Source organism: Clavelina lepadiformis, chromosome 5 (genome assembly GCF_947623445.1).
Source record: "Clavelina lepadiformis chromosome 5, kaClaLepa1.1, whole genome shotgun sequence".
Classification (NCBI taxonomy): domain Eukaryota; kingdom Metazoa; phylum Chordata; class Ascidiacea; order Aplousobranchia; family Clavelinidae; genus Clavelina; species Clavelina lepadiformis.
Window position 1 is genome coordinate 15,806,543 of NC_135244.1, and position 22,272 is coordinate 15,828,814.

At 35.1% G+C, this 22,272-nt stretch overlaps 6 protein-coding genes across 10 annotated transcripts; 1 reads left to right on the forward strand and 5 right to left on the reverse strand.

Annotated features, from left to right (window-relative positions):
• The first annotated feature begins 1,958 nt into the window (after positions 1-1,958).
• On the forward strand, positions 1,959-6,198 carry LOC143459259 (uncharacterized). 3 transcript variants are annotated; one of them, XM_076956328.1, is made up of 5 exons: positions 1,959-2,526; positions 2,635-2,669; positions 2,788-2,859; positions 3,044-3,085; positions 5,909-6,198. In XM_076956328.1, exons 1-5 carry the CDS (start codon positions 2,513-2,515, stop codon positions 6,010-6,012), a joined length of 267 nt encoding a protein of 88 aa, XP_076812443.1. In that variant the 5' UTR covers positions 1,959-2,512; the 3' UTR covers positions 6,013-6,198. The 3 variants fall into 3 exon arrangements, with proteins under 3 accessions (XP_076812443.1, XP_076812442.1, XP_076812441.1); XM_076956327.1 differs by lacking the exon at positions 5,909-6,198 and adding an exon at positions 3,567-5,075 and having other exon boundaries at positions 1,960-2,522; XM_076956326.1 differs by lacking the exon at positions 5,909-6,198 and adding an exon at positions 3,567-5,066 and having other exon boundaries at positions 1,964-2,526.
• Positions 6,188-8,146, reverse strand: LOC143459255 (uncharacterized). 2 transcript variants are annotated; one of them, XM_076956319.1, is made up of 5 exons: positions 7,810-7,949; positions 7,704-7,735; positions 7,447-7,515; positions 7,314-7,367; positions 6,188-7,176 (listed from the first exon to the last, which is right to left on the reverse strand). In XM_076956319.1, exons 1-5 carry the CDS (start codon positions 7,833-7,835, stop codon positions 6,335-6,337), a joined length of 1,023 nt encoding a protein of 340 aa, XP_076812434.1. In that variant the 5' UTR covers positions 7,836-7,949; the 3' UTR covers positions 6,188-6,334. The 2 variants fall into 2 exon arrangements, with proteins under 2 accessions (XP_076812434.1, XP_076812433.1); XM_076956318.1 differs by lacking the exon at positions 7,704-7,735 and having other exon boundaries at positions 7,810-8,146.
• A 153-nt stretch (positions 8,147-8,299) lies between these two features.
• LOC143459257 (uncharacterized) lies at positions 8,300-10,071 on the reverse strand. 2 transcript variants are annotated; one of them, XM_076956324.1, is made up of 6 exons: positions 9,857-10,071; positions 9,726-9,757; positions 9,544-9,618; positions 9,411-9,464; positions 9,167-9,275; positions 8,911-9,108 (listed from the first exon to the last, which is right to left on the reverse strand). In XM_076956324.1, the coding sequence occupies exons 1-6, from the start codon at positions 9,877-9,879 to the stop codon at positions 9,054-9,056; spliced, it is 348 nt and encodes a 115-aa protein (XP_076812439.1). In that variant the 5' UTR covers positions 9,880-10,071; the 3' UTR covers positions 8,911-9,053. The 2 variants fall into 2 exon arrangements, with proteins under 2 accessions (XP_076812438.1, XP_076812439.1); XM_076956323.1 differs by having other exon boundaries at positions 8,300-9,275.
• Positions 10,072-10,438: 367 nt separating this feature from the next.
• Positions 10,439-15,818, reverse strand: LOC143459252 (transmembrane protein 180-like). The gene is made up of 9 exons (XM_076956316.1): positions 15,656-15,818; positions 15,173-15,492; positions 14,976-15,078; positions 14,603-14,735; positions 14,336-14,454; positions 14,027-14,123; positions 13,609-13,780; positions 13,128-13,321; positions 10,439-12,526 (listed from the first exon to the last, which is right to left on the reverse strand). The coding sequence occupies exons 1-9, from the start codon at positions 15,812-15,814 to the stop codon at positions 12,273-12,275; spliced, it is 1,551 nt and encodes a 516-aa protein (XP_076812431.1). The 5' UTR covers positions 15,815-15,818; the 3' UTR covers positions 10,439-12,272.
• Positions 15,819-16,003: 185 nt separating this feature from the next.
• Positions 16,004-17,166, reverse strand: LOC143459258 (autophagy-related protein 101-like). The gene has a single exon (XM_076956325.1). It carries the CDS (start codon positions 17,164-17,166, stop codon positions 16,399-16,401), a length of 768 nt encoding a protein of 255 aa, XP_076812440.1. The 3' UTR covers positions 16,004-16,398.
• A 7-nt stretch (positions 17,167-17,173) lies between these two features.
• LOC143459253 (cartilage-associated protein-like) lies at positions 17,174-21,155 on the reverse strand. Its single transcript, XM_076956317.1, has one exon. It carries the CDS (start codon positions 19,517-19,519, stop codon positions 18,269-18,271), a length of 1,251 nt encoding a protein of 416 aa, XP_076812432.1. The 5' UTR covers positions 19,520-21,155; the 3' UTR covers positions 17,174-18,268.
• Positions 21,156-22,272: the final 1,117 nt, after the last annotated feature.

The following is a 22,272-nucleotide window of genomic DNA, read 5'->3' on the forward strand; positions in this document are numbered from 1 at the left end:
CGAGCGCGCACTGATCACTGGGTGAAGAAAGGGTGGCCACTTAGAGATTCCATGAGAGTAGGTGAAGGTAACATCATAAATGAACCTTTAGTTGCTAGAGAGAAGATCATCATTCCACCGCTGCACATAAAACTTGGTTTGATGAAGCAATTTGTGAAAGCCTTGCCTGCAACTGGGGATTGCTTCAACTATATTTGCAGAACATTTCCTGCTTTGACCATCGAAAAGCTTAAAGCAGGCATTTTTGATGGCCCTCAGATCCGCAAACTCATAAAGGATGTGTGTTTTGTGCAGTCCATGACAGACACAGAGTCTGCTGCTTGGCAATCGTTTGTTTTAGTCACACAGAACTTTCTTGGTAACCGAAAAGCTGAAAATTCCCAAGAATTGGTGGAAGATATGCTTTCCAAGTTGAAAGATTTAGGTGTGAAGATCAGTATCAAGGTTCACTATCTCTTCAGCCACTTAGATCGTTTTCCTGCAAACCTTGGTGATCTAAGTGAAGAGCAGGGAGAAAGGTTCCACCAGGACATTAAGGTCATAGAAGAGAGGTATCAGGGCAGGTGGGATGCCCATATGATGGCCGACTACTGTTGGAGTCTCCAACGTGACTGCTTGGCTGCATCACATTCCAGAAAGTCGTACAAAAGAAAATCTACAAGCATCAACTAATTTTTTTGTATTACAGTACCGATATATGATTGATTAGCGTGCTTTGACAGCTTACTAAATGTACTTTGAGCGTTACTAAAAGTAGTGTTTGTGCTTTGACGTCGCCTGTTTTTGCGTTACAAAAATCTGTTGTTTGCTGCTAACATCGCCTAAGTTTTATAATTTTTGCTTGATTTTCACATGAAACATGATTCGCGTAAAGAAGGCTCTCTGTGTTAACGATTGCGTCTTTAACAATATCGCATCAGAAATAGATGAATACTGTATGCACATGATAGAAAAGACAGATGTAGACTCATCGAAGTTGTAGTATAAAGAGAATTTTACCTATGTCAAAATTTGCGTATTTTTAGCACTTTTTGAAACAAAAACATGGAATATCTCAAAAACTAGAGCCAATTCGGAAAAACTAATGCCATTTTTGGATTCAGCGACATAAAAATACCCTAAAACCGTTGAAACTTTCTTGGCACCAAAATGTGTGTTGACCAGTGTTATCTGTGCAACATTAAAATTAATTAAATGGCAAATTCTAGAGCTGCTAGGTAGTTATCTAAATTGAATCACATAGCTTACAGACCATTTGTTCGAGCTTGATTTTGCTGCGCTGAGTTTGTTTGATTTGATTCAAACATCCCCAATTGTTCTAAAAAATAGGTCACATTGAATAGGCCTACATGTATGTTACTGAAAGCCTTAAATTTTCTCTTTTAATTTGTCATAGACACTATCAAAACGCAAAACGTATAAGCCTATGATTTTGATACTCCTGTAGCCTATAGCTTGCTCGATATGTTTGTTAAACACCCGATCCAGGCAATTTACTTCAATAAAGCTATAATTACTTACCCATTAATCGGCGAAGTGCCAAAGCGCTGAAAAAGAAAACAAATTCGATTTCAACATCAATTGGTTTATAAAGTTTTCTGATTTAAGTTTTTATTAACTGCAACTTATCTGACCCGTTGGTGCCTGCATCGAAATTCATGCCTTTGCTTAATGTATAGTCTTCTATCTTGCTGATAGTTGATAATAATTAATGTTTATTCTGAAAAAAAACTTTTTGTCCACTTTAGAGGAACTGTAAAGCTGTAACACAGCTACAGACTTAGCACCTGACAGCTTCTGAAAAATTCTCTGCACCGCTGGCCGAAAAAAGCGGAACTAAGCTTAGTCGATTAGCACATTTTGTTTTATTACGCGTACACGGTTTCGTATTATCACGTGATTATGTTGTTTTAGATTGATCAGCTTTTAGAACTGTATAGGTCGACAATGGAAAGCAATCCGAGTAAGGTACCAGCAGAAATTCTACAGCCTATATGCCAATAAATCCTTCAAATAACCTCAAGAGACACTTTGAAATGTTATTAGTACAGAATGGTAAAACTAAATAAACAATAGAAAAGGATGGGAAAAAGAGTTTTGTGCAAGCTGAAGAAAAAATGAAATGAGACTTTATGTAGAGCAGTCGAGTATAAATGGTTTTAATAATTTCCGTAAAGTATCGATTTTAAATAGGCTTAAGTATGTTTAAAACGCATTCATGCAGAAGAGACAGCATGCAGGAGATTGCAATTGTTACATTGCTTCAGTTAACAGATGTCAATGCGCATTTTAACTAGGCCTAAACCTTAAATAAAACTTTTGATCTTAAATCTAGTCATGGTACCTTCAGATATAACGGATACAATCTTTTCTATAAACTAAAATCTATATGTAAAAAGAAAAGAACGTGGGTTAATTTTTGGATATAATATAACCATACAGCAATATCCATACTATATAATATTCTCACGTTAAGCAATACTGAATTTGCAGAAGATAGAATTTTGGCGTTATGAGTGAAGGCGGGTGAGCAGAGATTTAAAAAAATTAAACCAACTTTATCTTTTAAATTCAATTTTAAACTATATCATAGCTTTGTATCTAGTTTTCTATAACGATCTTTTACTTGTGCAGGAACTTGCTTGCTCTGTTGGCTCTCCACCGCATAGGTAAGAATAACGCAAACCATGAGTACAAAAGTAATAAACCTTTGCAAATGCTAACATCACATTTCTTTAAGTTTGGTTTTATGTTTTCAATTGTCGTTTTGCAATTTGAATTTGACAGCGCAAATGGTAGCGGAAGGTGATAATGACGATGACAGCAATGGAGCTCGGATAAGCGAACTAGAAGATGAAAGTGAGTTTCTTTTGTAAAAACAGTGCAAAGAATTAGTAAGAGTAAGTATCTTCGCGTGGTGGGCACGAAAGTATCTTGTCTGTGTCTTTGCATATATGTGCAGTTAAATTTCTTTAGGAATAATTTTTTTTTTGCACGTGATTGAAATATAAAGTTGTTAAAGTCAGATCATTAAACTTTGTAGGCCGAGCTCAAACCACGCTGGAGCAGGCGCTGGAATTGGAAGGTAATTAATTATGTACATATGAGTTGCCAACTGAAATAGTTTGTCTTATTGCTAAAAGCCTTTATAGCAATCACAGCATAAGTTAATACAGAGATAGATAGACCAAGAACTTACTGACAGATTTATAAGCAATGGACATCATTAGTTTGTTGATTGGCATTAGGCATCATTAGCCTGGGTGTCTATTTGTTTATGAGATCCTAACCCAGATGTTGCCCTAGGGCCTAGGCTATCAGGGATATATCAGGCAAGCTCAGGCTTTGGTATTATAGATAGGCTACCATAAAGTTCGTAATATTTTAAAATTGTAACTAGGCTAGGCTGCCGATAGACTGTTTAAATTGTACACGTACAGGTAAATTTGAACGGAAGAAAGTTCTGAATGGTTCTACAGTTCTATACATTGTGTTGCTGAATTTATAATACTGTTATGTTTGTGTATAAACCTAGACTTAATTTTGAAAAGTTTTGTGCGGTTCAGGTGGTGTAATTTTCATCATGGGAAGGAGAGCAAATTTTACAGTTACGGAAAAAAACATTTTTATTGACTTAATGAATAAGCCTAATTACATTAGTGTAATTGAATGCAAAAAAACTGATAGTAAATCTTTGGAATCCAAGTCCACTGCTTGGAAGGAACTCTGTGCAGAATTCATCTCCAGCAAAATCTCATCAGCCTCCATCTCCGAACAAAAAGCCATCAAGAAGATTGTTTTCAAATTTGTAGGAAAGTGAGCTGTTGTCAAAAATTCTGCAATCGTGTGTAGATCCAGGCCATCTACAGACTATATTAGTAAAGCACATATTTGCATCTGTGACTGCTTGAACATTGATCGAGAAATAACCTTTGCGGTTGCGATAAAGTTCTCCATTGTCTCCACTTGGCCTTTTAATGGGAATATGACTGCAGTCAATTGCTCCTAGCACACCTGGAAACTGAGCAATATTTTTAAAATGAAACTTCACGTTGTTCAAATCCTGATTGCTTGGAAATCTTATGAACTGCTCGTGTCTGGTGGCAATTGCCCGTGTTACTCTATGAATAACCCGGCAAGCACTGGATTGGTCAATGCCGATTAAGTCACCATCTGTCCGCTGAAAATGTCCTGCGGCATAAAACCGTAAAGTAGTGACAAGTTGAAGAATTGGTGGTATGCAGTGATTACGATTTGTGCCATGCTCTAAATCAAAGGAAATCATCCCCAAAAGTTGAAGAACTGAATCCTTTCTAAAGCGAAAACGTTCGCGAAATTGCTCTTCTGTAAAATTTTCAAATGGGTTTAGTCTGTCTTTGATGTTTCTTCTCGGTGGTGTCTCAATAAAATGCTCAATAAATTCAATACAATCCATTATAATATTTGCAACGTTTTATTGCTAAATCTGACAGAAAATGACACAATAAACAAGGTAACATAAGGTAAGGTAACTAATCTATGTTAACAAAGGTTAACCGATGCTTGGTCTCATAGTTTTATTTGTATTCCATAAAAAATCTAGCTAACGCTTAATCTCTCTGCTATGTAGGTTGCAATTAATAATATAATGAAATAAAGCAACGCAAGCCTCTGCTACCTGCCATATAAGTTCAACGGTTGATAGGCCTACCCTTCTGTAGTACTGTATTACTGCCATTGCATATAATATTGGCTCAAAGGCTAGTAGCACTTCCAATACACAACCTATAGCACTCTCCAATACTTCCATAAACTTGCTTTTCATCAATTATTCACATTGATCTAGACTTAAACCTCCTCGTCAGTAGGATTAAATTCAAGGATTAAATGCCTTATTTTAATCCTGGATTATCTCTGATCGTCGCTGGTGCATACCGTTAGTAAAGATCAACAGTAGTTAATCGCGGATCAAAAGTAATCTGTACTTGATCGGGTTTGGTGCATCCCACCCTAATTGGATTTACTGCATTTAATACGCCATAGCATTTCACATCAAAGAGGTGCTATAGCTTCATGGCAGTGCAAGGAAAGTTTTTTCAAATTAAGAATCGAATTTAGAAAACAAGAACTGTGAGTATTGGATGAATAAAGGCTAAATGCCAGTTTTATTCGAACCAACAGTCTTTTGTTTGAGCCAGAAGTTGTCGGACTTGGCTAAGTGGCTGCTGACAACATGACAAGTACCCATGTTGCAATCATTACCTAGGCTTTATGAGGTTAGCATTTACGTATATGTTTGCAAAGTTTTTTGGTTTGGAGCAAGTTCTGCTTTTAAAGTGAGCGAAATAAACAAAAACAAAAGAGTATACTTCATGAATTCGTAATTCAGTATGCCAGTTAAAGAAAAGCGAAGAAGGTTTTAAACTTTAAGACAAGGAATGAAGCAATAAATACCATATAAAAGGTAATATAATATTTTGAAAACAGCTTCCTCCTCTTATGTAGCCGCCTACGATACACCTTCTTTTTTTGTTTGTCATGACGAATGCGAGCTCGTGCTTATGGCCTATAAATAACATAATATCCGGCCATAAGCTTAAATTATGGACTAATACAATGCAATATGAATTACTTTTCTAACTAAACACCGTTGGCCTCGCTATGGTTTTGAGTAAAAAGTCGTTTCAAGTTATGTCAATAATAAGACTTTTGAATGGCATATAAAACAGCTACAGAGATCTGATTGGTTGGGGAGTTTAAAGAGCGGGCTTTTAGCCTCATTTACATTCAACTTTTTGCCCTATACAACAATAGCCTAAAGCTGATGTTTACGACTATTGGAATGTGGTTCAAGCCTCTTTCTTTTATTGCAACAATCCCTCCATTTGCTTTCTCTAAAATGACCTTCAAATTAAATCTTTTTGTTCAGCTTTCTTTGAGGAGGTCACATCGCACCTATGGTTGTGCTCCGTGCTCCAGCATAATTGGGCAGGTATGTGTTTGATCATGTGTTCGATTGTGGATTTAACATGACAGTTCTTGCTCCATCTTCAGAGAACAATAAAAAGTCTATATTTAACCAGGTTATTATTATAGCTTTTTGAATAGCTTATATATGTTTACTGCGACTTTGAAATTTAAGTTTTGCTCCCTCCACTCCGCCTCCCTCTTTAGCATATAAGGTTCACACTTTTAAAGCAAGCTTGCGTGCATGTTACTTACCCTTTATTGTATTCTTTTGCGGCTTAGAATGTCTTAGGTATTGTATTGCAACTAAAGTGCACAAATGAAACACTTAAGCACAGTAGCTGATATTATCGGAGGTTTATAAGCTAGTGAGTTCTACAAGCAACGATCAATAAAAAAGTCTGCTCAGCAAGGCAATGGGTTGATTCTGTGCACGGATGATACAGCGTTCAGTGACGTTAATATTCTTTTTTCTTTCCCGCTCGGTGTCGTAGTCGGCTTTTTTCATGGCAGCAATTGCTCGTAAGAAAACCTTTATGGCTTCGTTAGTTTCACCTTGCGTCAAGTAAGTTTCGCCCAGGCTATGCAAATGCTTGCTATATACTTCGTGCTTTTCTGCTTTTTCACTCAACTCACGATCCATAAGACCAATCGCCTCTAGAAAAGAAGCTTTTGATGCGTTTGTGTCACCTGCGAGACGCTGGCATGATCCCAAACGGTCTAAGCATAACGCTTCGGCCACGCACTTTTTTGTCTTATCTAGTCCGTCCAGGTCAGTTATTGCACATCTTATAGAAGCCATCTGCGGAATCAGATACAATTTCGTGAGTGATTTGCTGACTAATCCGGTGTCAACTGTCTCCTCGATGATTCCCTTAAAGGCGGAAAGAATTTTCAAGGCCCTGTTGATGACTTTTGTTGAATCGTTATGATCTAAACACTTCCAGCTGAGTTGATAGAATAGCAGTGATTCGATTAACTTCTTTTCGTCTTGCATCTTTCTGGCTAGTATAAGAAGGTCGTCGGCCGTTATGTCTGTGGTCTTTTGAACGATGGAAAGCAACTCATTGCATATCTTTTTCGCTTCTTCGGAGCGACTGGTGGCGATTACGGAAACAAAATGACTGACAAGAATATTGGCAAAATTTGCGGTTACGCCTAAACAATATTGCGTCTCTAATGAGCATTCTGAAGGGTTGAAAGTTAAGTTTGACGCAGTGCGTAGATCAGCTGAAACAGATCAAATAAGCCTATTATTGTTAGGTTTACATCTGTATGCAAATCACAAACCTAACTTATTAATTTTGCCGTAGGATAATTTTAAACGACATTTCTGAAAAATTTGAAACAGTTACCCAGCTACATACATTGCAAACCAAGTGATCGTTCTGTGGATGTGGCCTCTATCTCCACATTGTTATCTATAACATATAACAGGTATCAAAACGTTACTAAAACTATCAAGTACATTAAAACAAAAATGGCAAAGTGAAATCTCACCAATATTCATATCTTCATTACTTTCTTCTCCATTTAAAGAAATATCCTGCACATCGCTTACCAGTGGCGCTGAAACAAAGGTGTAAGTAAAAAACTGATAAGTTAGAAGACCTTTATTTTCTAAGTTCGATAGCACATTTAGTTAAGTTTGTACACACACTTGCAAATAGGCAAATTCCAGTTGCTTGTATGTTACTTTAGCGCCTGTTGCTAAAAGCATAATTTTTTTGACTGATGAACTAATGTTACGTTCATACCTAATTGATGAATGGCCATCAGAGTAAGTATCCTACAACACAAACATCGCTAATTATTTCTTTCATATCAGTAAAATAACAACGCCAGCCACAAATTATTTTTTACCCTGAGTAATCCTCTTTAGTATCCATTGCTTTATTGTACAGTATAGGCTACTGTTGCGATTGTAACCACACCTTGCCTGAAAACCGTCAATCATTGGAAAAAATGCAGAAATTTGAGCTTAAAATTGAAATGATCGTCTGACGCACTGCTAAAGGGTCTATGTCTGAGTTTTGGTGTGACCTTGTCTTTCCGGTCGAATGTACACTTGCTTGTTGACCTGCTGTGTTTGAACTACACACTTATAGCGGGCCTTGACAGAGAAACACTCAACTAGTTATTGATTAAACCAGCTAGACCAAACAAAGAGCCTTTTTGATAAACACACCATAGCATATGTTTTATTTTCGTTAATTAATTAGTAATTAGTTTGGATCCATTTTCACCATATGATGAAGAGTGTACTTTTTGTTTGAATGATTTGACGAATATTCTTTACCCTGTCAATTTCATTGTGGCGCAATGGATAGACAATATTAAAACAACCACAATATTGCATTACGTATTTTTATAACAAAAGTTTTAAATGTAGCCTACGCCAAGTTTCAAATACACCACAAACTTCATCAACATTATTGACTGGTGTCAAGCGCTGCTTCATTTTTTTGAAATAAAGAATCAACTTTAGATAACTTGATATGAGGTAGGCTACTGCTGTAAAATGAATATCTTTGCATGTCGCAACATTTCTTTTGCTCTTTCGATGTCATCATATCTTTCCCTCTCGCTATCATAAGCAGTTTTCTTCATTACATTAATCGCTTGTGTGAGCACAGAGATAGCATCATCAAATCTATTAGTTTTCAAGTAGTTGTTGCCCAAATTGTTTAGCAATGTCCCATAAATTTCTTGGTCCACTGCTGTACCAGCGAATCCATCATTCAGAATCTTAATTCCATTCTTGAGTGTTTTTTCCTGACTTTCAAAATCGTCAATCAACCCTTGACATTGTTCAGTGTAATGCAAACATACGGCTTGCACACATGCCAACTTTTCCATCGGTACAAGATCGATCTTGCTCAAGCAATCATTAAGTTTGTGTAAATATGAAATAATGTTTTTCTCTATAAATTCCTCAGACACTTGTTTAGATTTCAAAAGCTGTGAAGCGAGTACCTTTAAGGCAAATGCCATTCGGTGTATGATTTGCACAGCATCAGGGGAATTTATTTTACAAACATTTGACATGACTTGGTAAAGTAGCAGTGCTTGAAATTGATGCTTTCCTTTCAACTTGTCTGCACATTTCACGACATCATATAGAGGTAACTTGAGCTTCTTCTGAAGCATTTGTTGCAGCTCCTTTCGAACCAACTCGCACTTAGCCAATGCATTTGTGTTTAAAAGATTTGCACCATACCTAAGCAGAACTGTCAGAAAATTTGCATCGGGTCCAGCATCATATAGTCTCCTTGTTACCTCATAACAATCTTCATACCTCCCTGATTCCATGTACTCACCGCTTTTTCCTGCATTGTGAAAAGGAAAGTATCAGTCGTTTGCCGGGATCAGTTTGCCGACGATAAGGATTAGGCAGATGGTAATAAATTACTAAATGAAGCTAAAATGGTTTTCAAAGAATTACACGTTGCTTTATCAAATACCTTCTAATAGCAAGAGCAGTTCAATGCCTGATGATGTATTCGCATTTAAACCATCTGCAATCGGAAGTATTTTACAAGTAATGCTTTCAAAATATATAAACAATTTTAACGTAACTTCCACAATAAAACTTACTATCAATGGTTGTACCTCCTTTTTGTTTATCCTGTTTCTTTTGACTGTTAGAATCTTGAGGAATGGTCATTTTTGCTAATTTCATACAAAGCAATGTTACCCAAATGTTTTAATTACCGAACTTAACCTGGGTATTGTTATTTTACTTGTAACAGCACAATACATATGTGCACTCAACTTACCGATTGTTTGTAGAGCTAGCAGAGCTTGCAAACTGTTAAACAAAGACAACGAATTAACTTTGAGCTTAATGTTATTAATTTAAAGAAAGAATTACATATCTTTCTAAAGTTAGAAAATAAAGAATCCTTACCTGCTTTCTTCTCTTAAAGTCATTTTATAATTTGGAATAAAGTATATATTCCTTTACTTTAGCTACCAACGGGTTGTGGATCACTTGAACAAAAATGGAAACAATTTAAACAAACTGGTTCTGTCCTGCTACAGAAAATGCAAACTTAGACAACCGAGTTTTACTGTTACAAGTAGTATAACTTGAACACATAAAACCAAGTTGATACAGAGTAAGCACACGCCAATAAGTCAACCATCCTCAACTTTAAAAGTCCTTTGCCCACGCATGTTTACTTTGTTTATTTTGTCTGTCAGATTGTGGGTGGGATAACTACCATATTCTACAAGTAACTCTGTCTCAACATCTCTCTCTTAGATATACCAGAAAGTTACTCAGATTTATTTAATGTATCTCCCAATCATGTTATGCAACAAGCAACAGTCACTCAATATTTCGAAAGGGCTTTACAAAAAGGCATATAACCTGCGTAGATAAATATGTCAAGGGTGCGCACAGTATGCACATGTGTACTATTTTACCACTGACCTAGAAATACTAATTCAAACGCACAATTTCGGGTAACTACTGCTATGATACGGAATTACTATGCCAGATTTATACATTTTGACAACATTGATTTGATATGATCGAAATGTGTTGGTTGCCCTAATTTGAAGAACTCTGCAGGCGCCCTTGTATGTGCAACAAATATCTTTGAATTTTAAAATTGAAAACTCATTGATACAAGAAAATAAATAAGAAATTCATTTCCAGTGTATAAGAGCAAATACACCTTCAAGATGTCATAACAATGGCAAGTATGCAAAGAGTGTGAGCAAAAACTATAATTTATGATAAGGCAATCAGACTTACTTTAAGTGGATAAAATCTTTTAAACCTGAACGTAGTTTATGTTCACAATATCAAAAACCGAACACCAATGTTTATCCAGAAGATGCAAAACCGATATAGGCCTACTGTAGTTACAGAGTTTTCAAATTTATCATACCATGATTTTCAGAAAATGCTTGAATAGGCGAAATTGAACGTAAACGAGGGTCAACACATCAAAAACTGAATTTTATAAGATCAAAAACATAGTTGCTTCCGTTCAATATGAGCAGCTAAAATGATCAAACTCACGTTAAATCTTCATCGCATTTTTACAAATGGTTTTAAAATACACCCAAATGTTAACACATCACCATATTTATTTGAATACAGCCTATACAGGCCAAGACCTTAAATGTATTTATTCAATCTGCTGTGTGTGGCTTATATTATTTCAAACGTCTTACAATATGTATAGCGAAAACGTAACAAAATGCTTTGATCGCCCATGCAAACATATCTTTTAATCAACTTCAACCGCAATTCTTTTCACCAACTCTCCTGTGTATAGCCTTATTGCAACGGTGTGCAATGTGCATGGCCTAATTTTGGCGAAATACAGTTTTTTATGGTTCGGGTTACATTCGAGTGTGATTTAAATTTAATTTTTTTGTTATTTCTTTGTGGCTCATATTGGAAGAAAAACGGTAAACAAACATTCAATTATACTTAACAAAACTATCAGATTTAAAAACAATTGCTTTTAAAAAACAGCAACATTACGGTGAAAAAAGAACATATTTGGATTATTACGACAACCCAATGAGATTAAACAAGTAGAAACACTTTACAGAGGTTTAAAATCAAGCTATGTTGGACTACATTTAACCCATTTACTTTCAGTGTTTTTTCACTATGCCTTCTCTAAATTAAAGACATCATAATAATACATATAACCACAAAAAAACGATTAGAACTTTTGAAAAGATGCTGATAATTAATTTAACATACAAGCAGGAATATACATGGCATGTTGCAGTATAAAAATATTGGTAAAAAACTTCTTCCATAAAATAGTTTTTAGAAGTAGAAGTATGAGTTGACAAATGCATTTCATTATAAAAGTTAAAATTATACGACAACATTAGCAAATCGCTGCAACAAAGCAAGTTAAAAATCAATACTCATTAATTAATGCAATGAAATGTAAGGCCAAAACAATTATGTAATTTAATACATTCTTTTGGTTTATATTGCACCTTCAAAAGTTACATGAGCTTACTATTCAAAGAAAATCTATGATTCTATGATATTGCACAGTGCCAACAACAATAAAACATTGTGTTATCAAAATACCCTTAAAATGCTAAAATATGTCCCTAAATATAAATAAAGACAAAGAACTTCAAATTTCTGAAGCAGTTCTTACAAACATCCACCAACAAACATTAAAATTATTGCTAGTGCTGATACAATTGTACAAGTGCATTGTTGTTAAATAAAATGCTTCAGAGAAAATTTAAAATCAGAAAGATCGGCTGCTAACAATTAGTATTAGTAGTAATTAGAGGTACCCAACCAAGCCACAAATCATAAATGTCAACTACACCAAATCATTAGTTCTGTGAAGCCTTAACGATTTGACTTGATTGAGACGAGTGCCATGTAATGTGAACCTGCTCCATGCTATTAACTGCAAAATAGAACAAACTATTGGAATGGTAACCAAGAGAATGAAACAAGCATCACGACGAGACATCCAGCCGGGAGGTAAGTTATGGTTCGGCCACTGCACTAAGTCATGAAATGCACGATCAGACGCATCTTGATTGAGCCCACTTTGAAAAATGTCCTCACCTGAAAAGAAATTGATTAGATTTATGAAAACCATAATAAATAAAATGAGTAGATAACATAAAGTAGATAACATGCAATGAAAGCTGGTTAACTCAAGTCTCTCAAGTCGATTTAAAATTTCGGTTTTAACCTAAAATGTTTCTGTCTGCCCCAGGGTGCAAATAGTGTTTCTTATCTAAAAATCATCCATCATGTTGCACCCAGACATGTTGTTAACAGACATTGTGCTACTCATACATATAGGGTTTTTTGTTTCATAGAATAATTGGTGTTAGCAAACGCTTAGGTGACACTGAGTCTTATTTTCATGTCAAATTTCAGGTTTTCAATTCAACAAACTTTGAGTTACTCTGACTTAGCCTTTGAATATCTTAGTATGTTTCAAACTATCTTAAAGTATCTTAGTGGTTCTTTTCAGTTTCAAGAAAACTATCTTTTGTATGGCCAAATGCTGTAAATTAATAAATACTTTCAAAATTAATATTGTTATATCATTTATCTGATTCGCATATCCTGCTTTAAAAGCAATGTATGTCTGCACAGGAGAGAGAGAGACTGGGTCACTCACTCACTCACTCACTCAACAATGTGAAAAAGATACCTGTGTAAACAGTGAGTAGCCATGTTCCTATTAACGGTGCAAGTGTTTGTCCTGGCTTGGAAAGCAATGATGACATGCCAAACAAAACGGCAGATGCCGCATGTTCACGATTATGCCGAACAAAATCCTCATCAACCAAATCAGATACAACCAGGTTCAGCAACTTGCACGTTCCCTCCGTAAATATCCGATTGCTGAAAGAACAAGTTTTTGTTATTTTGATGCAACTTGTACATTATAATAGTTCTCAAACCATAAAAGCCTGAGTGAGCTTAAATTATGTCTGGTTTAATAGACATTGCGCTCTCTGCTAAAGAATGTTAAGATAGGTAGAAATTTTAAAATATTGCAATAGTAGCAAATAACTAATAAATGTTTGGTATAGTTTGTGCAATATTTAAAACATCAACAACTTATCGAAAGCAACCCAGCCACAAGCATGCAAATTTTGCATTGGAAAATGTTGTGATTAACTGCCTACCTGGCAATGAAGATGCACAAGAGCCAAACGTTTCCATTTCCTATAGTTAACATTATCAAAGCCAACAACAACTTTGTGTAAAAGAGCCAGTTAATGACTTTGTAAACACCATGCTTTTCACACAGACCAAGAAAGTAAATGTTATTGACGTGTGGAAGAATGAATGACAATCCTGTACATAATTACAAAAAGTTAATTGCTGCTTTTCAAAGCATGCTGTGATATTACGATATGTGATAAAAATGTCGATAAAGATTATCTGCAACAGTACATGGTACACATACTTTGAAAAATACGTACTGCACGCTATGCTGTTTTTATACAAATAAATATTTAGAGCAAAGACTGGAGCAAAAATTTAGGAGAAATTTCTTCTGCAATAGTTTGTTGCAAAATAGGTAGTTTCCTGACTACATACCGATCAGCAATGGTCCGACACCAGGAGAAACTGCATGACCCACTAAAGCATCCAGAAACAGCGGAAAAAAATTGCTATTGAAATGACAGTGAAATACCTGAAAATAGCAAAGATTAATGATTCATGCATACTGTAGTATCTAATAGTATTGTTTAAAATAGTAAATAACACTGGTGTTTGATCTCCTAGCCTGTCAGGTCATGCTCGGGCAGCATAGACATGGCCCACACGAGTTCAAACTTCTGGAAGATCTAATTCTAAACCATAGGTGTGACTATTTATCAAATTATCCCGGTTATTATAACTGACCTGCAGGAGATTCATAGATATAAACCATCTAAAGTTATGATTCGATGTCAGTTGCTTTGCATATGTTGTTAAATCCATCTTAGCGAATGATGATGCAGTAACAATATCAGAATGATATTCTGTAAAGAATTTGCAAAACCATACGACATAAACGTTGGCCAAAAATAAATGCAATAAATAACAAACAGTTAAGGGCAAAAAGAGTGCATTCAAATATAGCATAATGTTTGGTTGTGCAATTAAGTTAACAACTTCAGTTTTGCTGACCTGGATACTGTGCAGTTGTTGCAGGTTCATGTTGTTTCTCATGCTTTTCAATGTCATTACATACCCTAATAAGTGCTTGAGTCACACAAAAGAAACCTACCATAGAAAGCAGTGCAATGACAACACAAAAAACCTGCAAAAGAAAGCAAACATGTGAAGCTATAAGTGTCACCAAATGGCAGATTGGAAAATATCAGTGGAAATGCATATACAGCTCTTCCTCTATATAATCATTGGCAATGTTTACAAAACACAGAATATTAGCAGAACATATGATTAAGTTATTAATAATTTTGATTCAATTTCTGATGAATAATGATTAACAGCTTAATGACATTTTGTGTGAAATTTTTCTGGAGGTTACGTTACATACTTGAAATGAAAAGACATTTTGCTTGTTCCAAAACATGTATGAAACAAACACACTGATGGATCCAAAAGCACTAAAAACGGAGCAGTGCTTGTTCAGTTTAGCTCTAAAAAAATTAATAAACACCAGTTTTAAAGTAAAATAAATTATGATACTATTCAAACAAAGTTTTTAAGATCCAAAAATTACAACATGCTAACCTGTCTTTTGCAACAACAGCCAAATCAGCAAGCAATGCTGTATGTTGCAAGTCCACAGCTGTGAGAAAACCATCATACAGACATAGGCATATTGCAAATTGAATAGCAGTTGGGAGCCAATGAACCCAAAATAAAGCAAACGAAATAGCAAAAAGTGGTCCATACTTGGACAGTATTCTCAGTCGACCTATGACAATGGTCATAGAATGATACGGAAAATTTTGTTGTCTACTTGGGGCAGGTCCTTTGGTGAGTAATTTGTGATCACTGAGCCAACCAAACAAAGGATCGTTCACCGAGTTCCAGATTAAAAACAAAATCTAAATTAATAAAAAGAGTAAAAATTTTATCCAACCACTAGTTACCTGTTTCTATACACTTTGACAAGTAAAACAGTTTATGAGATCAATATTATTGACTAAAAGACAGACAAATAATACAAATATGTAAATAATAACTATTAACACCAGTTCCATTACAAACCTCTCCAATCCAAAATGATGCCTTGTCGATTTTATACACTGACACAAACATGTCAACGTAATATAGAAGAAAGACATTGTGGGTAATGGTAAGGAATAATGACATGCTCCCATACAGAGTGGAGATAAGGGGAAATGCACTGCGCAAGTGCTCATTCATGGTGACTTTCTTTGCAGCAATTACAATGTAAAACTTATTGAAATGATATTGCTTTCAGTTATTAATATTGCCCATTAGCAATTACTATGCAATACCTGGCAAGTTTCTTTTACATTTTGGGATAACTGCTTCAAGTTACCTACTTCCTACAATACACATATAAAAGATACATCATACAATCAGAGAAAAATAAACATGTAAAACATCAAGAAAATATGCTAGAGCTGTGACATAAAATTACACATGCAGTATATAGGCAATATACTACACTATTAGGTACTGTATATGGTAATCTCAAGTATGCAGATTAATGGTGTAGACTTGCAGATATTTCACAAACTGACAACAAGATTTGAGAAAAACTAGTATATATATATATTTATATATAACTAAATATTTTGACCATTCAAGACAACCTACAGAAAAGATTCAAAACAAAAGAAAGAACATAACAAGCACAAAAAACATCCTTCACAAGTTACAATATAAATTATACATTATATAAATTGATGTTTCTGAAATTGCTACAATGTGAAACCAACAAATGTTGGCCAATATGACCGCGCAAAGCTCTTGAATACAACCTACAACGTCAAAGTGTTACGAAATATTTTTCTCACAGTAGAACCAACTGAAGAAGCTTTATTTGAACCAGTGTGAGAAAATCCGATGTTTCCAAAGTTAAAATAAATTTTGAACAAGTATGGCTGCACATCCAATAAAGACGTTTCAAAAACAAGAGGCAGGTCTGCTTGGGCTGGCATTTTAGGCACAAAATCATGTCGCCCTACAGCTTCAACAACTGAAATTACTTTGTCACCTAGTTTTGATCCGGTAGTTTCTTTCACAATGTTACGCTCACTTTCCGTTGCCAACACTCTTTCAGTGACTTGAATGTTCCAAATTTCCCATGGAACACACTCGTCATTAAATGGCCACCGGCTTCTACGTTTTTGGTAAAATTCCAGGGTAATTGTTCCCATAGATAGATTGTTGTTAGTTTTTTGTTGCAGTTGTTCACAAAAGTCAACAATTTGTTTTCGAATCATGGAGTCCAAAACTTTTGAAGCCACCCGAACATATGTGAAGTTGAGGAATTCACAGTCAACATCGTCGGTGCCAACTGTACCCACAGAATAGAATCTTTCTTTTTCTGTATGATAATGAAATTTACCAGTTGTTCGATGAAGCAAAATAGTGTGAAAAATGCCCAACACTGCTTCTTCAACCTGGCTTCGTTCAACAAGGATTTCTACATTATATGAATTGGCATTCATTCTCGTTTGTTGTAGTGTCTTGTGCTGATCTGCTTTTTGAAAAAACTTTAAAAGTAAATATTTTTTCTTAAACATTCAATGATTCCTGCACAAAAAAAGATCCCGGGAGGCATATATAATTTATATAGATATAGTTAATACAATTACACGACAAAATAGCTGCAAACTTTTATAAAAAAGATATATAAAAACAATAATGGTAGACGTTAACATACACTTAGTTTTAAAGTAAATCAATGATTACTGCATATTAAAGAGATTTTGCACACACGCAACAAATTTAGTGGCAAAAGTTTAAAAGGTAAAACATTGATGTCATGATCACTATATGCATGAAAAACTTTAGAAGGCAAATATCAAAATGACAACAGTGATCTAAATCTGATATCATATTTCTGTACAGGCTAAACGGCATAGATGGCAGAATATTAAAGCAGGAGTGAAATAAAACTCAGCAGCACCTAACATACAACTATCTTTGGAAAAACACTCTCTTATGGGACATTTATGTGTTAGTAAAGCCTACAGATATACAATGCTAATAGAAAATTGATGCTTGATAACAATAATACTTGACTGCAACATTGCTTAAAACATTAATATGCAGTAAAAGCCACTTAACATATAACCACAAATGATATGACCAGTCGCTTTTATGGCCAGTTTGGAATAGTCCTAAATTTTTCCATACAAAAATGTCTGTTGAATATGATCAAATTCCAGATATTATAATCATTTCTTTCATCACTCATGTACTTTTTCAACCATGCACTGAATCATTGTATTTGTTCGGTACATTTTACTTTTTAGGGTGTCATCATTAAACCCTTACTTCACTTTTTCTGCATCCATGTTTTCTATACCTGCAGGACTTTTGATGCATGCTGTGTGCCTGGGTACAATTGACATCAATCCGCAACACAGCAAATATTGCTTTCTATCTTGTGAGTTGTGATGTTAGTATAAATTGGGGTTGTTGGCATAAAAAATTTAGGTTATCAGCAAATACCCAAAACGGGCTTTTGGGTTGTTTTATCGTTACTGGTTCACCAAGTTAATCCAGGTCTGGCTATACCAGCTTTGCATATTGTGTCTGTTGCGTAATTATGATCAAAATGTGATCTTAAAAGTGGTCATATTAAGTGGCTTCTACTGAAATATGTTTTTGAGACAAATTTCAAATAGTAATTTCTTTGGTAAGTCTTTCTTCAATTTTTTTTACAATTTTATCTGTAATGGTTGAAAATATGTCACCATCAACATTCAAGTCCTCCTGTACGTAATCTTCATCTTCATGATTTATTATCCATTGTCCCTTTGCAACCAATTCACTCAGCATACTTACGTGCTCATGATACTTTAATGCATCTGATCTTGGGTTGTATGTCAGTGGACTATCGTAACCCAATTTCTCACCTTGTTCTCGAAAATATTTCATGTTTGAATCCGCAATCTCACTTTCAGGATCAAGCAATAAAGCAGAGGCGGCAGCAGGTATAGCCATGCCCCAATCGCCCAGTTTGTGGTATGAAAACTGAAGATATGAAAAACACCTGGCTATAAAATTCTGGAGCTTTTCCCCCTCAATAACGGGACTTATTTTTTGCTCACACTTTAAGGAGCACTCAAGTTTTGCAATTAGCTGTTGGGCCATTGCTTTATAAAATCTGTAAAAATTAGTTTGTTCAACTGGTTGAAAGCACAATGATTCACAGTCATTAAATTCACGAAAATAGTTCTCCAATGTACGTTCTATTGTATTCACAGCTACTTCGTGGTTACCTTTCTCGTAACTTTTCACACCTTCCAGAAATAGTTCATGAAACTGAGGAGCTTCCAAATCTTTAAAGGCAGAAGTACTATTGAGTTCTGGTAAAGATTTGTAATAATTAAGGTTGTCCATCGCATGTTCATCGTTCAAATTGAAATTATAAAAAGTCTGGGCAGCTTGTGATGCCTTCTTAATTTGGTTTTCCTGAAAGTATGCAAATTGTAAATAGTCGTAGATCTTTCTTGTTTCAAATTCATCTATGACCTCTTGTTTGGGAGGGTCAAGATTAGTCATGCCAAAAGGATGCTCTTCCTTGCATAGTTTTATACAATAAGCTTCCGCAAGAAGGTCTCCCACATACTTTAAATCTGGATTTCCATCAAAATTCATTCCAACATCCTTAGATATATCAGCTACTTTACACTGTGCTCCACAAGCTGACTGAATATGCTGGCTCATTCTATAATTAATTAATGCCTTTTCAAGATAGTTTATGGCTCCACGCCAGTTACCAGAGTTATAGCTATTGACACCCTCATCAGCGAGAGTTTCCAAAGGGAGAGCAATGTCATTTGGAACTTGAAATGCAGAAAATACTGGCCTTGCAAAAATACCAATTACAATGATAAACACTTGGCTAGTTAACATCTTGAACATTAACCCGTGTTTCTAGCATTCCAACTTCATAAAAAATTCAAATTGATAAATGTAAACAATAAGTAAATAAAAACAGATAGTCTTTGTCTATGATAAACACGTTACATGTACCAACACTGCTGTAAGTCCATTAAGGGAGATAATGACATGAATCTAAACACAACTAGATCCTGGATTATCAACACAGACAAATAGGAAATCCTAATGACAAATGAGATGAAGTATTTGGTAAAGTTTCAAGTCTTTTAAAGTTTAAAAATATTACCAGTAGAAAACATTCCAAAATTATCAAAAGTTTTCAATATTTCTAACTGCCAATTAAGTGTTGCCATTTCCATAATACATTCGTAGTTCCTAATGCATATTGTTCTTGAAGGTAGTCACTGAGTGCATTTTACATAAAACAGATAAATGCATTGTAAGCTGTGCAAATTATGGTTCATCATTGGCCCAAAATATATTTTAACCCATCGGTTTTGAACTTTTTTTAACAAGGCCTTTAAAAAAAGTTTTTAATTTTGATTTTGTTTGGAGGCAAGATAGAAATTGGTGAAAAGTTCGACTTTCTATAAACTTTAATTTGGAAGTCAAATAAATAGCCGCTTAATAGTTCAAAGTTATGATATAATAAGGGTTTCGTTTGCGTGCTAAATAATTTTATGCCACAACTTTGCATTTGTGATAGCCTATCTTTTAAAGCAAGACGCTACAATGTCACAAAGTAAAAATGTAATCATAGCAGGTAAAAAGTCATAAGTAAAACTTTAAAATATGCTTAGAATCATCAAAATGTGACAAATGACCACGGGTGGCTTCATCCATTTAGCCCTATGGTTGGCCACCTTTTGATGAAAAATTTTCCAGCACACAGGATGTTAGCCTACTGGAAAAATAATCTTTACTTTTGAGTTAGCTAGGCCAGGGTGTCAAAATACAGCCTGTGGGCTAACTGCAGCCTGCCAACTGTTCTTTATTGGCCCATGGCCATCATCGGGCTCGCGCGTAACTTCGAACCAAAGGCAAAACAATGTGAAACTAACGTTGAGAGTTTAAGAGTAACAAATTTTACGTCAATATGGCTGACAAAAAAATACCGCTTTAATCAGGTACAAATTGCTTTTTCAAGCTTTTAGTGTTAATTATTATTAACTTGCATTTACTAATGTAGTACTAAGGTTTCCGAAATTATGTTACGTTATTGAGTAGATATTGCAATCATTCATTACGTTGTAAGCAAAGCAGGGATCCTTTCTCCTAGTATGGGCCTAAGTGGCCCTGCCGCTTGGCGCTTGCAGACTTGTTAGCGTAATTAGTGTTTGGCCCTCAGCAAAAAAATGGGTCTAGTATACAAGCGTACAACCAGAGGATGTCACAATTTGAGTAGTATACAAAGGCATCCTGTGGTTGAGCACTTTAAATATACCCAAAAAATCGTACACCCGTGGCTACCTCGGTTAGAAGGCTAATAGAAATTAACAACAATACTGAACAGCTACGTCATTAGAAAAGAAAAAATCCCAGATTACAAACCTACTACGCTATCGACATCAGATTGTACTTCCATGCATCTTGATTATTCTTTATGCGTTCACCTTGTACGCGGAAAGGCTGAATACAGTACTAACAACGCAAAATTGGAACCGCCGATGAGCTAAACAGAGAACATTTCTTACTCGAAAAATAGCAGTGGCCGAGTATTGAAAAGTTGCGTCCTGGGACTGGTGGCTTTGTTAACAGCCAACTTATATCTTTATAGCAAAAGACATCATGCAAATTTTGACCCCTTGTGGTTTTATTATTATTCATTGACGGAAACAAGTCTTAATGGTTGTGACACAAGCTAAGTCAAATCGAGTCATTTTATTACATTCCCAAGTCAAGTCGAGTCAATAGCATCAATCAATCAGTCAATCTGACCATTTCCTCTCTACAATGGTCTGGCTGGGATTTAAAACAGTCTCTCAAAGTAAAAAAAGCAAACCTCGTGATAATTCTAGCTTATGTCAAAAGTTGTGGAGAACAAAGTCACAGTGGCTTTTTCAGTTCGTAAATGATTTATACATAATTTTTAGTTTTTGACAAAAATTATGTAAAAAATTGATGTGAAGCATTGGCAACTATTACCTTAACCTGTAATTGTTTTGCAATAGCTTATTAATTGTTCGAGTTTATGTTAAAAGTTTCTACTTCGTTCTCGGTGCTCTTCTTGCCATGTTTAACTTCACAAATTGCAATATGCGTAACATTTGCCCATATTACCTAGTCCTAGATGTCATGGTGGCGTGTTGGAAGCTGCGTTATAACAACGAGCTGAAGCCGAATAATTGCTGGATAACGCTGAGACTAGCAAATCGGTGTATATTTATTATTTACTGTCTTGCAAAAAATTAAACGTCTTCCACAAATACTACCTGATAAAATGCGAATAAAAAAATGCTTGTGCTGTTCATGCGATTGATTCGAAAATCTATATGAATACGATTAGGCTACAATTGTACCATCGAAACATATATTTGTCTTTCAGCTTTCCAAACTTTGAAATTTTGAAATTTCAACTAAATTTGCAAGACATTGTCAAAACTAAAGCGGCTATATTGCCTTAGTTAATTTCAAAAACTGTACTTTTTGCAATAATACTTGGGAAACTTTACTACACAATACAAATGTTTTCTTGCAGTTTAAATGTTTGTCGTCATCAAGAAACGTGTTAAAAATGGGTTTACAACCATCTTAGAGCAACAGTGGTGATTATG

Coding starts and splice junctions, on each gene's coding strand:
- LOC143459258 (XM_076956325.1), bottom strand. CDS start 17,166: ATGTTTAAGAAAAAATATTTACTTTTAAAGTTTTTTCAAAAAGCAGAT.
- LOC143459252 (XM_076956316.1), bottom strand. CDS start 15,814: ATGAATGAGCACTTGCGCAGTGCATTTCCCCTTATCTCCACTCTGTAT. Junction 15,493..15,655: donor CATCATTTTGGATTGGAGAG/GTTTGTAATGGA, acceptor TTATTAATTTAG/ATTTTGTTTTTAATCTGGAA. Junction 12,527..13,127: donor GCTACTCACTGTTTACACAG/GTATCTTTTTCA, acceptor ATTTCTTTTCAG/GTGAGGACATTTTTCAAAGT.
- LOC143459255 (XM_076956318.1), bottom strand. CDS start 7,903: ATGATTGACGGTTTTCAGGCAAGGTGTGGTTACAATCGCAACAGTAGC. Junction 7,368..7,446: donor TAATGAAGATATGAATATTG/GTGAGATTTCAC, acceptor TATATGTTATAG/ATAACAATGTGGAGATAGAG. Junction 7,177..7,313: donor ACGATCACTTGGTTTGCAAT/GTATGTAGCTGG, acceptor GATCTGTTTCAG/CTGATCTACGCACTGCGTCA.
- LOC143459259 (XM_076956326.1), top strand. Junction 2,670..2,787: donor GTTGGCTCTCCACCGCATAG/GTAAGAATAACG, acceptor TGAATTTGACAG/CGCAAATGGTAGCGGAAGGT. Junction 3,086..3,566: donor GCAGGCGCTGGAATTGGAAG/GTAATTAATTAT, acceptor TGTGCGGTTCAG/GTGGTGTAATTTTCATCATG.
- LOC143459257 (XM_076956323.1), bottom strand. CDS start 9,879: ATGACTTTAAGAGAAGAAAGCAG. Junction 9,619..9,725: donor GCTAGCTCTACAAACAATCG/GTAAGTTGAGTG, acceptor GTATGAAATTAG/CAAAAATGACCATTCCTCAA. Junction 9,465..9,543: donor AGGAGGTACAACCATTGATA/GTAAGTTTTATT, acceptor TTCCGATTGCAG/ATGGTTTAAATGCGAATACA.
- LOC143459253 (XM_076956317.1), bottom strand. CDS start 19,519: ATGTTCAAGATGTTAACTAGCCAAGTGTTTATCATTGTAATTGGTATT.